The sequence below is a fragment of the Pristis pectinata genome, chromosome 14 (genome assembly GCF_009764475.1).
Source record: "Pristis pectinata isolate sPriPec2 chromosome 14, sPriPec2.1.pri, whole genome shotgun sequence".
NCBI classification, from domain to species: Eukaryota; Metazoa; Chordata; class Chondrichthyes; order Rhinopristiformes; family Pristidae; genus Pristis; species Pristis pectinata.
In genome coordinates this window covers 2,238,289-2,253,184 of record NC_067418.1, presented here as the reverse complement: position 1 = coordinate 2,253,184, position 14,896 = coordinate 2,238,289, and the positions used below count along the sequence as shown (strand labels likewise).

Genomic DNA, 14,896 nt, shown 5'->3' with positions numbered 1-14,896 from the left:
GGGGTGGGGGTGGAGGCAGATACAATAGAGGTGTTGAAGAAGCTCTTAGACAGGCACGTGGATGTGCAGAGATGGGAGGGATATGGACGTTTTGTAGGCAGAAGGGATTAGTTTAGTTATGCATTTAATTAATTAGTTAATTAGTTATGCCTCACAGGTGGATAGGGTAGTTAAGAAAGCTTATGGGATGTTAGCTTCATAAGTCGTGGGATCGATTTAAGAGCCGCGAAGTAATGATGCAGCTCTACAAAACTCTGGTTAGACCACACTTAAAGTACCATGTCCAGTTCTGGTGGCCTCATTATAGGAAGGATGTGGAGGCTTTGGAAAGGGTGCAGAGGAGATTTACCAGGATGCTGCCTGGATTGGAGAGTATGGATTATGGGGAGAGATTAAAGGAGCTGGGGCTTTACTCTTTGGAGAGAAGGAGGATGAGAGGAGACATAATAGAGGTGTACAAAATATTGAGAGGAATAGATAGAGTGGACAGCCAGCGCCTCTTTCCCAGGGCACCAATGCTCAATACAAGAGGGCATGGCTTTAAGGTAATGGGTGGGAAGTTCAAGGGTGATGTCAGAGGGAGGTTTTTCACCCAGAGAGTGGTTGGGGCATGGAATGTGCTGCCTGGGGTGGTGGTGGAGGCTGATACATTGGACAAGTTCAAGAGATTGTTAGATAAGCATATGGAGGGATATGTGGGAGGAAGGGGTTAGATAGTCATAGGTGTGGTCTGAAGGGCGGCACAACATTGTGGGCCGAAAGCCGTATTGTTCTATGGTTCTATGGTTCTAATTACTAGTTTAATTAGTTCAGCACAATATGGTGGCCCGAAGGCCCTGGTCCTGTGCTGCGCTGTCCTGTGTGCTAAGATCCCAAGGGCCAGAGTGCGGGAACCCCTGCACACAATGGCCAAAAACCTTTGAGACAGACTTCTGTTGGGTGTGGGAGGGAGCGGAGGGGGAAATCAAGGGTATGGAGGGAGAGTGGTTCTGCTTCTAGATGAGTAGCCAGAGATCAGGACAATTGACATGGAAACACATGGATAGGAAAGGTTTAGTGGGATGTGGGCCAAATGCAGGCAGCTGGGACTGGCTTAGATGGGCATCTTGGTCGGCATGGACGAGTTGGGCTGAAGGGCCTGTTTCTGTGCTGTATGACTCTAAACAGATTCAGATCCCAGCACAGCACCTGGTGCACACTGTGGTGTTTACTACCCACATAATGCTGGACTAACACCCCAAAGACCAGAGTTTAAATCCCACTGTGGCCAGAGTGGGATTTAATTTCAGGTAATCATCTGGAATTTAAAAGGGAACATTGGGCTTAATAATGACTGGGCCTTAACAATAACTCCAGGGTGGAGAAGGTGGCGTATGGCATGCTTGCCTTCACCGGCAGTGACATTGAGTACAAGAGTTGGGACGTCAGGCCACAACTGGATTATTGTCTGCAGTTTCTGGTCACCACACTATTGGAGGAAGGTGATTAAACTAGAGAGGTGAAGAACGGATTCACTAGGATGTTGTCAGGAGTTATAAGGAGAGACTGGATAGGCTGAGATTTTTTCCCCTGGAGGGTAGGAGGTTGAAGGGTGACCTGACAGAGAGGTTTATAAAATCATGAAGGTTAGATAGTCACAGCCTAGTGTAGCAGTTAGCGTAATGCTTTACAGCGCCTGCGACCCGGGTTCAATTCTAGCCACTGTCTGTAAGGACCTTGTACGTGTCTGCGTGGGTTTCCTCCGGGCGCTCCGGTCTCCTACCACATTCCAAAGACATACAGGTTAGGAAGTTGTGGGCGTGCTATGTTGGCACCAGAAGCGTGGCGACATTTGCGGGCTGCCCCCAGAACACTCTATGCATTTCGCTGTGTGTTTCAATGTACATGTGACGAATTAAGATATCATATCTTATCTTTTTCCAAGGGGACTCTAAGACTGGAGGGCATGGGTTTAAGGTGAAAGATTTAAAGTGGATCTGAGGGGCAAGATTTTCACACAACGGCTGGTGGGTGTGTGGAATGAGATGGAAAAGGGGCTGTTTCCATGCTGACCTGTAATGACCAGGCTGACACTAGCACACTGTCCACAATAAAAAAAAGTTTAAAGAAACTAAATAACTCTGGCATGGGCACTGGTCTTAGTAACCGTGACTGCTATTGTCACAAAAACCCATTCCATCCACCAACCTCCTTCAGAGGAGGAAGTCAGCTCTCCTCACCCCTGGATTGCACGCGGTTCCAGACCCACCAGTGTCATTGACACCTAGATGCCCCCTGAAATGTCCCAGCAAGTCCTGCAGTTCAGGGGCAGCTCCTGCTGTCCTTTCCAGCAGGCCAAGGCCCCAGAAACAAGTAAACTAGAAGAGTGAGGGGGAGGGGAGAACAATTGAGTGGAGGACTGAGGCTGAGGCCAGGCTCCCCACAGTTGGATGATGCGTCCAGCAAGGTTTGACCCATGGCCCAGCCAAGGGTGCTGCAGTGGTGCGTTGGTGCAGGGACTGCGCTGTGGCGCAGTCTTGCTGCCGAGTAAGTCGGAGTCTGGGAAACCTTTGACCTCACTGGATATGATCTCCATTTGCTCTTCCCAACCCCCTCCACCACCCCACCTACCGCAGGACGTCTCCACTCACATTGACGATTACCCCTTTGTCCAGCAGGCTCTGCTTCTTTGCTGTCATCACAAAGTAATGGGTGTTGTCTTTATAGTAAACAATGTTCTCCAGGTCGATCCCTGAAACCGGAGCACAGAATCCAACATGGAACATCCAACATTCAACACCAAAACTCTTCTCATTGGGTCAGGAGGACATTCAGCCCATTAACAAAAGCGTGGCCCATGTGCACCTCAGCCCCAGTTTCCCATTGGCCAGTAGCTCTGCCACTATCAGGCAGTCCCAGATTTCCACCACCAATCAGATCTTGTTGTGGGGAGGAACAGGATCTCTGGTTCCCAGCACCATGGGGGTGTCCTCACCTTATGTTGGGGTCTGTTGGAGGCTCATCACTGGGGCTTGCTCAGTGACTCTGTTACTGTGGGGTTAAGGCAGAAGACCACTCCAGAGGCAGGGGTTTTGCGTTGTCCAGTACCGCCAGAGGGTGAGGGCTACAGGTCAGTCAGCACCTGGAAGGGAAAGCTCTACGCGAGCCAAACTCTTGCCCTACAGATACTGCCTGGCTCACACGGTCCTGGGCCAGTCAGGGTGGGCAAACAGAGGTTAGCTGACGGTGAGGAGCTTGGTGACGAGGGTGGGACAGAGCAGTTGAGGTGAAGGGAACAGCTGCCACTGTCATTCCCTCCCCGGTATGGGGATCAGTGGTAGAACACGTGATGTATCACGGCTTGGTACGGTAACTGCTCTGCCCAGGACTGCAAGAAACTACAGAGAGTTGTGAACACAGCTCAGCGTGTCACGGAAACCAGCCTCCCCTCCATGGACTCTGTCATACTTCTCGCTGCCTCAGTAAAGCAGCCAGCATAATCCCCCTGCCACCCACTCTGGACATTCTCTCTTCTCCTGCCTCCCATTGGGAAGAAGACACAAAATCCTGAAAGCACGTACCACCAGGCTCAGGGACAGCTTCTATCAACACTGTTATAAGACTATTGAACAGTTCCCTAGTACGATAAGATGGACTCTTGACCTCACAATCTACCTCGTTATGACCTTGACACAAGACATTTTGCAGATTCTGGAATCTGGACCAACACACACAAAATGCTGGAGGAACTCAGCAGGTCAGGCAGCATCTATGGAGGGAAACGAACAGTCAATGTTTCGGGTTGAGACCCTTCATCAGCGTCTCTCCATAGCTACTGCCTGACCTGCTGAGTTCCTCCAGCATTTTGTGTGTGTGTGTTGTTATGACCTTGCACCTTATTGCCTGCCTGCACGACACTTTCTCTGTAACACTTTATTCTGCATTGTTATTGTTTTCCCTTGCACTGCCTCAGTGCACTGTGTAATGAATTGATCTGTACGGACAGCATGCAAAACAAGTTTTTCACTACCTCGGTACATGTGACAATAATAAACCAATTTATTGGGCTGGATATCTAGTGCAACACCCAATCTGCTGGAGGAACTCAGCGGGTCGAGCAGCACCTGTTGGGGGAGAGGAACTGTTGATGCTTTGGGTCGAAACCCTGCATCAGGACCAAGTTCCTCCAGCAGATTGTGTGTTGCTCCAGCTTCCAGCATCTGAACTCTCCGGTGTCTGCAGGTATCCACAGACCTGGTGCCTTGACCTGGAGGGTCCAAGCCCATCACTGCAGCTGGGAATGAAAGTCAAGTAACTAAATCAACCTGAAATACAAAGGAAGCAGTGGTGACAGTGACCTTGAAACTCCCAGATTGTTGTAAAATTCATCAGGCACAGTAGTGGGCAGGCACGGTAGTGTAGCAGTTAGCGTAACGCTATTACAGCGCCAGTGACCCGGGTTCAATTCTCGCCGCCGTATGTGAGGAGTTTGTATGTTCTCCCCTTGTCTGCGTGGGTTTCCTCCGGGTGCTCAGGTTTCCTCCCACATTCCAAAGACGCGCAGGTTAGGAAGTTGTGGGCGTGCTATGTTGGTGCCGGAAGCGTGGCGACACTTACGGGCTGTCCCCAGAACACTCTACGCAAAAGATGCATTTCACTGTGTGCCTCAATGTACATGTGTCTAATAAAGATGTCTTATCTTATCTTAACATCCTTCAGGAGAGGAAACCTGCTGTCCTCAACCGATCTGGTGACTCCTGTCCAACCCATGTGGTTCAGACCTAACTCCCTCCTCAGCTGTGGGGCAATCAGGGATGAACTTCCACACCCCTGGCTGTGGCGGTGTGTGTGGAGGCAGAACCCCTTCATTCTTTAGCTGGGCTGAGAGATGAATTTTGCAGCATCTCGGCAATTGGGGGGATGGTTGGGAATGGTTGGGAAAGGGGGAACTCCTGGTTGTCTACCCCTCAGGACCGTCGCACGGGCAGCCCGAGACCTGGCCCCATGGCACCCACCACCCAACGTGTTGTCCAGGCCAACCCCACCTGTTTCCTCCTTCAGGTCCTGGAAGAACTTCTGGTTGAAGATGAAGGCGACGCCGCTGATCTCCTCCACCTTGGCCTCGGCTGTGGTGTTGCGGTTGATGAAGTTGGCCGTGATAGCGATGGCCAGTTTCCCCCGGAACTCCTTCCTCCTGAAACCTGAAGGGGGAATGTCCTGTCAGGGCAACCTCTGCACCACCCACCGGCGAAGACCTCCTCCCTGCCATGTACGGCACCTTCCCACACCATCGCTCTGGACTTGCTCAGAGACCCCTCGAGCATCCAGCTCCCGCTGTTCCACCAGCCACACCACCAAGCTCAGAGTGGCTCCGGTTTACTTTCCATCTTGCCCAGCAGGGGCAGACCCCTGGGGAGGGTGGTGGGGTGGGACGGGGTGAACCTCTCCCGTCTCCCTCGCCCAGCCCGCAGAAACACCCAAGGGCAAATGCGGAGCTCCACAGGGATGGGAGGGGAAAAGGGATAGAAATGGGAAGGTCAGAGGGGCTGGGGCTGAGATTGGGAGGGGCAGGACGGCGGAGAGGGAGTTGGACGGGTGGGGGGGGCAAGAGGGTGAGCCAGAGGGAGGGATGGAGACAGGGAGGAGGGGACTTTGATGGGCATTTCTCACCTTGCAAACTGCTCTTCCGACCATCTGCGCCGATGATCACGTCAAAGTCAAACCCGGAGACGGGGTGGTCCTTGGGATGAACCTCAGCTCGCCAGCCTACGTCTGAACACAGGACAGGGGCCACCGTGAGGAACACACACCAAATGGTTACATTCAAAAACACTTTAATATCCCATAAATATTCAGACATAAACCCTGCATCCCCACCAACCCTTTTCCCTGGGGCGTAGGAGGCTGAGGGGTGACCATATAGAGGTTTATAAAGTCATGAGGGGCATAGATAAGGTTGGGGGGGGAATCTTTTTCCCCAGGGTAGGGGAGTCTAAAACTAGAGGGCACAGGTTTAAGGCAAGAGGGGAGAGATTTAAAGGGGACCTGAGGGGTAAGTTTTTCACACAGAGGGAGGTGGGTGTGTGGAACGAGCTGCCAGAGGAAGTGGCAGAGGCGGGTACAATTACAAATGTTTATAAGATATTTGGACAGGTTTATGGATAGGAAGGGTTGAGAGGGATAAGGGCCAAACGTGGCATATGGGACTAGCTTAGACAGGCAAATTGGTCAGCATGGACCAGTTGGGCCGAAGGGCCTGTTTCTGTGCTGTATGACTCTATGACTCTGGTGAAGTTGTACAGAATGCAACAGAAACCATTGGAAACACTCAGCAGGTTAGGCAGCGTCTGTGGAGAGAGGGTCGGGGTGAATGCTTGAGGTCGGTGACCCTTCAATGGAACCTCTCCCCAGGTCTGATGAAAGGTCATTGACCCGAGTTCTGTGCCCACCTGTGGCACAGGGATGGAGGTGGCAGCTTTAGTGACAGTCATGGTGATGGAACAAGTGGTTTAGAATCGACTCACAAAAGAGGCAACAGCTCTTCCCAAAGCAGTGACTGTGTGGACAGACCAAGGATGGAACCGCACACACACGATCACATTCCCCAGAACCCTTCAGGGCTGCTCACCGGAGATCAGTGGCCAAATATAGATCACGGGCTGGATTTAGAATGTGGCGTTTTTAACACACACACACCCTCCACACTCTCCACACACACTGCATACAGAAACCCTCCCTACATACATTCTCTTACACATACACTCCCTCCCTGCACACGTGCATACTCTCTCCCTGCACGCACACATACACTCCCTCTCCCTGCGCGTGCACACACACAGTCTCTCTCCCTGCACGCGCACACTCTCACACTCTCTCCCTGTGCACACACCCGTGAAGATTGTTTTGGAAACAGCAGCGAACTGGACGCAAGGCCCTGATCTTCGAGAGGCTTTGGACCAGCTGTGTCCTGCATACCAGGAATTCCTGAAATACTTTTCAGGTTGTGATTCTATTATTACCTTGCAAGAGTTTTATAATCAGGACCCCTCCAGTGACCCGTGGACCCTCTGCCCATCCCTGCGCCCCAGGAGCACTGCACCCACGCAATCTCCCAAAAACTTTTCAACCTAAAATAGCCGACAGAAGACCAACTCGAAGCTCACCCAGGGCACAGCACCACTCAGAATGGTGACCCTGCCAGCAGGAAGGGTTAGGGTGGCAGACAGAGGGGAACACAACCCCTGCACTGGTCACCCACCACCCTGACTGGGAAATGTATTGCCCTTCCTTCACTGTCACTGGGTCTACACCCTGGAACCCCCTCTCCACGAGCACCATGGCGGCACCTTCACCAGAAGGACTGCAGTGGTTCAACAAGGCAGCTCACCCCCACCTGTTCAGGGGACAGCTTGGGATGGACAATAAATGCTCAGGTATTTAGGTTTTGGCCGTCCTGCTACAGGAAAGACGTTATTAAGCTGAAAGGAGTGCAGAAAAGATTTACAAAGGATGCTGCCAGGATGAGAGGGACTGGGTTATAGAGAGAGGTTGGGCAGGCTGGGACTTTATTCCTTGGAGCGTAGGAGACTGAGGGGTGATCTTATAGAGGTGTATAAAATCATATGAGGGGCATAGACAAGGTGAATGCACTCAGTTTTTCCCGGGGTTGGGGAATCAAGAACTAAGGGGCACAGGTTTAAGGTGAGAGGGGAGAGATTTAAAGGGGACTTGAGGGGCAAGTTTCCATACAGAGGGTGGTGGGTGTGTGGAACGAGCTGCCAGAGGAAGTGGCTGAGGCGGCTACAATCACAATGTTTAAAAGACACTCGGACAGTTACACAGATAGGAAAGGCTTAGAGGGATATGGGCCAAATGCAGGCAAATGGAACTAGCTTGAGTAGACATCTTGGCCAGCATGGACGCGTTGGGCTGAAGGGCCTGTGATAAAAGCCACTGGGTGAAGCTTTTGGATGTTCTGAGACTGCACGTTGCGAGGGTAGGATGGCCTTCACCCCAATCCAGAGAAGAAGGTCGGACAAAGAGCTCTGTTTACTAAGAGTTGGGTGGATGTGGGGGGTGATGTTTCCGTTGGCTGGGGAGGGGTCTGCACCCAGGAGTCACAGTCATAAATCTCAAGGGTCAGCCAATCAGCACTGGGATGAGAAGAGATCTCAGCACCTAGAAGGTGGGGAACCTGTGGAGTTCTCTATCCTGGAGAGTGTGGCGGATCATATACAGTGTGTTCAAGGCAGAGATTGATAAATTAAGGGAATCCAAGTCAAGTTGTGGCTGTACAGGGACTTCGGTTGGGCCACATTTAGAGTATTGTGTGCAGTTCTGGTCGCCCCATTACAGGATGGATGGGGAGGCTTTGGAGAGGGTGCAGAAGAGGTTCACCAGGATGCTGCCTGGATCAGAGGGCATGGGCTATAAGGAGAGGTTGGACAAACTTGGGTTGTTTTCTCTGGAGCGGCGGAGGATGAGGGGAGACCTGATAGAGGTTTATAAGATTATGGGAGGCATAGATACAGTTGGAGTCTTTTTCCCAGGGTGGAAACATCAAATACTAGAGGGCGTGGGTTGAAGTGAGAGGGGGATAGTTTAGAGGAGATGTGCAGGGTAGATTTTTTATCTTACACAGAGAGGGGTGGATGTCTGGAACGCACTGCCGGGGAGGCGGTGGAGGCAGATATGATAGTGGTGTGTCAGAGGCATCTAAGGCACATGAATAGGCTGGAAGTTGAGGGAAATGGGTCAAATGTGCAGGCAGACAGGATTAGATTGGCAGCAGGGCTGGTACAGACACGGTGGGCTGAAGGGCCTCTTCCTGTGCTGTACTGTTTGACGTTCTATATCTTTGTCGATGGGGTCAGTGCAGGAAAGTGGAACTGAGGCAGAGGATGAGTCAGGACCTTACTGAGTGACGAGCAGATACAAGGGGCCCAATGGCCTCCCCCCGCTCCCATTGTGTTCCGGTGAGTCCGCAAGGAATCATGCCCAACTCCAGAGAGAGCTAACGGGACAACCTTGCCCCTCCTCACCCCAACTTTACATCAAACCAGCCCCAGGCGCATGGTCAGTGGACTGGGGCCACTGCAGGGATGAGAGGGGACATCGGTGATGGATTAACGGAAAGAGCACGAGGAATCTCAGTGGACTGATCCAGGTATTTTGAGTAGCTCGATTTAGGAGCTCAGGGGTTAGGTTAATTTACATTTTATCAGTTGTACATCTTGTTCACTGGAACAAATGGAGGGTTTTAAATGTCTCTCGGAGTGCAGGAGATGTAACAGATACCCTGCCCTGCGTCACAGTTTATAAAACAAGGCAGCCAGCGCCTGGCGGGCGAGACAAGGCGAGACAGCCCAGGACAGACGCTGGTTCCATCCAGTAACAAACCTCCCGTCCCATCAGCACTGGATGGACGAGAGGAACCTGGTGGTTAAAAGACCATGAGTTAGAAGAGCAGAATTAGGCCATTCGGACCATCAGCTCTGCTCTGCCATTCAATCATGGCTTTTTTCTTGTTTTTCAACCCCATCCTCCCACCTTCTCCCTGTGACCCCTCACCAATCAAGAGCCTATCAATCTCTGTCTTAAATACACCCAATGACTTGGCCTCCACAGCCCTCGGTGGCAAAAAATTCCACAGATTCACCACCCTCTGGCTGAAGAAATTCCTCCTCATCTCAGTTCTAAAGGGATGTCCCTCTATTCTGAGGCTGTGCCCTCAGATCCTGGACTCTCCCACTGATGGAAATATCCTTTCCACGTCCACTCTATCCAGGCCTTTCAATATTCGGTAGGTTTCAATGAGATCCCCCTCATCCTTCTAAACTCCAGTGAGTACAGGCACAGGCCCAGTGACATCAAACACTCCTCATGCATTAACCCTTTCATTCCTGGGATCATTCTTGTGAACCTGCTCTGGACCCTCCCAGGACCAGCAGAATCAGCAGAGCACAAGGGATCGTCAGGGGCACGGCGGTTCCATCTCTGGGTTACAGCCGAGCCCTTCGGGGGTGGGGGGGTGGGGGGGGGCAGGGTGGAGGGAGTGTGGTGGTCAGAGGCGCTGAATGGCCTCATCTTGCTCCGTCCATCACAGCAGAAAGATCAGGAGTAAGCATTCTGCACAGAGTCCACAGAGTGGTCTATCGTTGGGCACAAACCAACACTTTGAGTTTGACAGCTACATAGACGTGGTAGGCACTGTTGCAGCAGACTGCAAATGCAATGAGGTGCAGTGATGCAGTGAGACATTGCTGCAATGGAACGCCAGTGTAGAGCACTAGTGCCAGGGGCACCAGTGCATAGAGTCAGAGAGTTGTACAGCACAGAATCAGGCCCTTCGGCCCAACTGGTCCATAGCAACCAAGTTGCCCATCTAAATTCGTTCCATCTGCCTGCATTTGGCCCATATCCCTCTGAACCTTTCCCATCCATGTACCTGTCTAAGTACCTTTTAAATGTTGTTATTGTACCTGGCAGCTCGTTCCATAAACCCTCCACCCTCTGTGTGATGAAGTTATCCCTCAGGTCAATTTTAAATCTTTCCCCTCGCACCTTAAACCTCTTCCCTCTAGTTCTTGATTCCCCAACCCTAGGAAAAGTACTGTGTGCATTCACCCTATCTTATGTCCCTCGTGCTTTTATACACCTCTATAAGGTCACCCTTCAGTCTCATATGCTCCAAGGAATAAAGTCCCAGCCTGCCCACCTCTCCCTATAACTCAGGCCCTTGAGTCCTGGCAACATCCTCGTAAATCTTCCCTGCACTCTGTCCAGCTTAATGACCTCTCCCAATAACAGGGTGACCAAACCTGTACACTGTACTCCAGGTGCGGCCTCACCAACACCTTGTACAACTGCAACATAACATCCCAACTTGTATACTCAGTGTCCTGACTGATGAAGGCCAGCGTGCCAAATGCCTTCTTCACCACCCTGTCTGCCTGTGACGCCACTTTCAGGGAGACACGTACCTGTACCCCTAGGCCTCTCTGTTCTACAACACTCCCCAGCGACCTACCATGCTGCCCTGGTTTGACTTCCCAAAATGCAACACCTCTCACTTATCTGAATTAAAAGGTACAAGATCAGCCACGATCTTATTGAGCCAGGGCAGGTACAGGGTGTTGATGGCCAACTCCTGCTTCTAGCTGTTGATGCTATTTCCTAACTCCAGAAACTGTTCTCCTGTGCAAATGGCAGCTGCTGGAATACAGAAGCTTGAAGACCTTGATGTGGGATAGAGAAGCTGTTGGAGGGAGCGAGGCGGGGGCGAGGTGGGGGCGAGGCGGTGAGGGGAGTTTATCACACCGCCAATCTGCTTCGATGTGTGTGTAAAGTCAGTGGAAGCAGGTCCACGAGCAGCTTCCAAAGGCACCGAGAGAAGTGCGGGAGAGTGGGGCTGACCTGTGGACACTCTCAAAGAGACAGTGCACACTCAATGGGCTGAATGGCCTTACAATAGCAGAGCAGGCCCCAGAGGCAGAATGGCCTGGCTTCCATATATTCTTAATTCTCCATGGCTGTGACAGTAAACTTTCATCCCCAGTGTCTACAGAGAGTTGGAAACACAGGAGACTGCAGATGCTGGAATCTGGAGCAACACACAGTCTGCTGGAGGAACTCAGCGGGTCAGGCAGCGTCTGTGGAGGGAAAGGAGCTGTCGACGTTTTGGGTTGAAACCCTGCATCAGGACTGGGTGAAGAAGATTAGTGACCACTCCCCACAGAATGGTCACTGATCTCCTGGAGTCCACCTGTGCTATCTGATTGCCCCTTGCCTGTGTACAAAGAGTGGGGAGGAAGGGGGCGCTGCCTTCTGTAGTTGAATGACTGGGTAAGCAAAACCAGGTCTGAAGTGTTTGCTATACAAGGACTCGGGGGAGGAGACACCAAGGGAGGGGGCATGAGGATCAGGGCGGAGGGGCTCAGCAGGGGAGAGAAATGCTGCCAACTAACCTTGTGTCTCCTGGTCTTCGGGAGGCTCCAGTAACCGCACAAACTCCACATTGACGTGGATCTCCACCCCCAACAACAAGGCCACCTTAACCAGGATCAGCTGCAGCTGCCGGATACCTGTCAACAGAAAAAGGAGCACGTCCCGTCAGCAAATGGTCCCCCACACCTGGCCTGGCCCATCACTGCCCACCCAACCACACATTAACACCAACTGGAAAATGGCTATAAGCATGCAGCTTATGGCCAGAGCATTCTTCACAGTTCACAGAGTCCTAGAGTCATACAGCACAGAAACAGGCCCTTCGGCCCCACTGGTCCATGCTGACCAAGATTCCCATCTAAGCAAGTCCCATTTCCCTGCATTTGGCCCATATCCCTCTGAACCTTTCCTGTCCATAGACCTGTCCGAGTGTCTTTTAAACACTGTAATTGTACCCACCTCACCCACTTCCTCTGGCAGCTCGTTCCACATCCCCACCACCCTCTGCGTGAAAAAGTTGTGCCTCAGGTCCCCTTTAAACCTTTCCCCTCTCACCTTAAAACTGTGCCCTGCAGTTTTAGACCCCGCTACCCTGGGGGAGAAAGACCGACCATCCACAGGGGTACGAAAGGCTGTAACGTGGGATGAATTGGAAGTCACTTTCAAAGGGCCGGCAGGTCTGGATGGGCTGAATCACCTCCTACACTGGAGGATTTGAAACATAGAGAGGACGTTTCCTCGAGAGAGGGAGAATCTAGAAGCTGTGGGGTCTCCGTTTAAAAATAACAGGTCACCCAGCAATAGCAGAAGTGTGGGGTTTATTCCATAGAACCGTACAGCACAGGCCCTTCGGCCCAACACGTCCATGCCTACCCTTCTGCCCACCTACACTAATCCCATTTGCCCACAGTCAGACCATATCCTTCTATACCTTGCCTATTTAAGTGTCTGACCGCTTCAACATAGTGACGGTGTCCAATTCCACCCCCTCTCTGGCAGTGAGCTCCAGATATCACCCACTCTCTGAGTAAACCCCTCTGATCCCCTTTAAACTCCTTCCTCAAACCTCTGCCCTCTTGTTTTTTAGGTATCCCTACGACGGGAAAAGGATTCTGACCGTCTACCCTGTCTCTGCCTCTCATGGCCTTATAAACCTCTATCAGGTCTCCCTTCAGCCTCCACTGCTCCAGGGAAAACCAGATTGGAAGTGGGGCTCACTCAGAGGGGGACGGGGCCTTCGGATTCTCGTTGGCAAATGGGGGTGGAAGCAGAATCCCTGAATACTTGAGGTAGAGGAAGTGGGGGGGGGGGGAGTCACTTGGGGGTCAGCAAGAAGATGGAGCTGAGGTTATAGTTAGATCCATCATGATACTATTCAATGGTGACACAGGTCTGAAGGGCTGAATGGCCTACTCCTATTCCCAAGTCATACAGCAAGGAAACAGGCCCTTCGGCCCAACCCATCCATGCCAACCAGTGCGCACCTGAGCTAGTCCTATTTGCCTGTGTTTGACCCATATCCCTCTAAACCTTTCCTATCCCTGTACCTGTCCAAGTACCCTTTAAATGATATTGTACCTGCCTCAACCACGTCCTCGAGCAACTCATTCCTAATACCCACCACCCTCTGCATGAAACAGTTGCCCCTCAGGTCCCTTTTAAATCTTTTCCCCCTCACCTTAAACCCATGCCCCCTAGTTTTTAATTCCCCTTCCCTGGGAAAACGACCCTGTCTATACCCTTACTGATTTGTATGTAAACCCAGGCTTCCTACTCCCCACCATCGAGGACATTGTCAAGAGGCGGTGCCTCAAGAAGGTGGCATCCATCACTAAGGACCCTCACCACCCGGGACATGCCCTCTTCTCGTTACTACCATCGGGGAGGAGGTACAGGAGCCTGAAGACCCACACTCAATGATTCAGGAACAGCTTCTTCCCCTCCGCTATCAGATTTCTGAACGGTCCATGAACCCATGAACACTGCCTCGTTATTCCTATTTATTTTTGTAATTTGTAGTAATTTTATGTCTTTGCACTGTACTGCTGCCGCAAACAACAAATTTCACATAGTCTGTCAGTGATAATAAACCTGGTTCTGTAGACGAAGCACACTTACTGATGTGATCTATCGATCCAGCGCAGAACTTGCCATAAAACTTCTTGGCTCCCAGGGCACGGAGATCGTGAATGGTGGATGGCCAGAGATGCAGGACGTTGTTACGGGCAAAGGTCTCCCTCTTCTCCAGCACCACCACCTTACAGCCCAGCAGGGCCAACTCGATGCTGGTGCGCAGTCCACACGGACCGGCCCCGATGATCAGGCACTGGGAGGGCAGAAACACACACTGAGACAACGTGTCAGAGACAGGGGGTGGAAGTCAGGCGTTGGTGCACCGAGAGGAAAGTCACAGGGCTGAAGGGAAGTAGCTGGATAGGGAGAAGAGAGCGAGCGAGAGACCGAGGAGAGGTGAGAAAACGAGAGTGCAGGTGAGGGAGAGGAAAAATGCAACAGGGAGAAGAGAGAGAGAGAAACCAAGTGCACTGGCGTGGGAGGGAGGGGGAGGGAGTTAATGCAGACCCACTCAGACTAGGGCCCAAGGTCATGGACCACCTTACTCTGCCCCAGGACATTACAGACAATGTTGAACTGTGGTGAATATAGTTATTGTAGCAAACAGGGCAGGTAATACACATGTGCACAGCAAGCTCCCACCAACATCGACTGGCAAATCACATTCCTTTTAATGACACCAACTGAGGCACAAACCTTGACACACAACACAGGAGTCTGTTTCCTATCTTCAGTGAACTGCAGGAGGGGCGACGCTGAGGGAGCTCCGCGGGAGGGAAGTTGCTGAGGGAGCGAGAGGGGCGACGCTGAGGGAGCTCCGCGGGAGGGAAGTTGCTGAGGGAGCGAGAGGGGCGGTGCTGAGGGAGCTCCGCGGGAGGGGCGGTGCTGAAGGAGCAGG

The 14,896-nt window shown here is 51.9% G+C and overlaps 1 protein-coding gene across 1 annotated transcript in view; it reads right to left on the bottom strand.

Annotated features, from left to right (window-relative positions):
• mical2a (microtubule associated monooxygenase, calponin and LIM domain containing 2a) overlaps positions 1-14,896 on the bottom strand; it is a 221,235-nt gene that overhangs the window by 123,236 nt on the left and 83,103 nt on the right. Inside the window, exons 3-7 of the mRNA XM_052029660.1 lie at positions 14,044-14,251; positions 11,946-12,062; positions 5,650-5,751; positions 5,025-5,180; positions 2,631-2,731 (exon numbers count right to left, since the gene is read on the bottom strand). Coding sequence (XP_051885620.1) covers positions 2,631-2,731; positions 5,025-5,180; positions 5,650-5,751; positions 11,946-12,062; positions 14,044-14,251 — 684 coding nt within the window. The remainder of the gene's footprint in view (positions 1-2,630; positions 2,732-5,024; positions 5,181-5,649; positions 5,752-11,945; positions 12,063-14,043; positions 14,252-14,896) is intronic.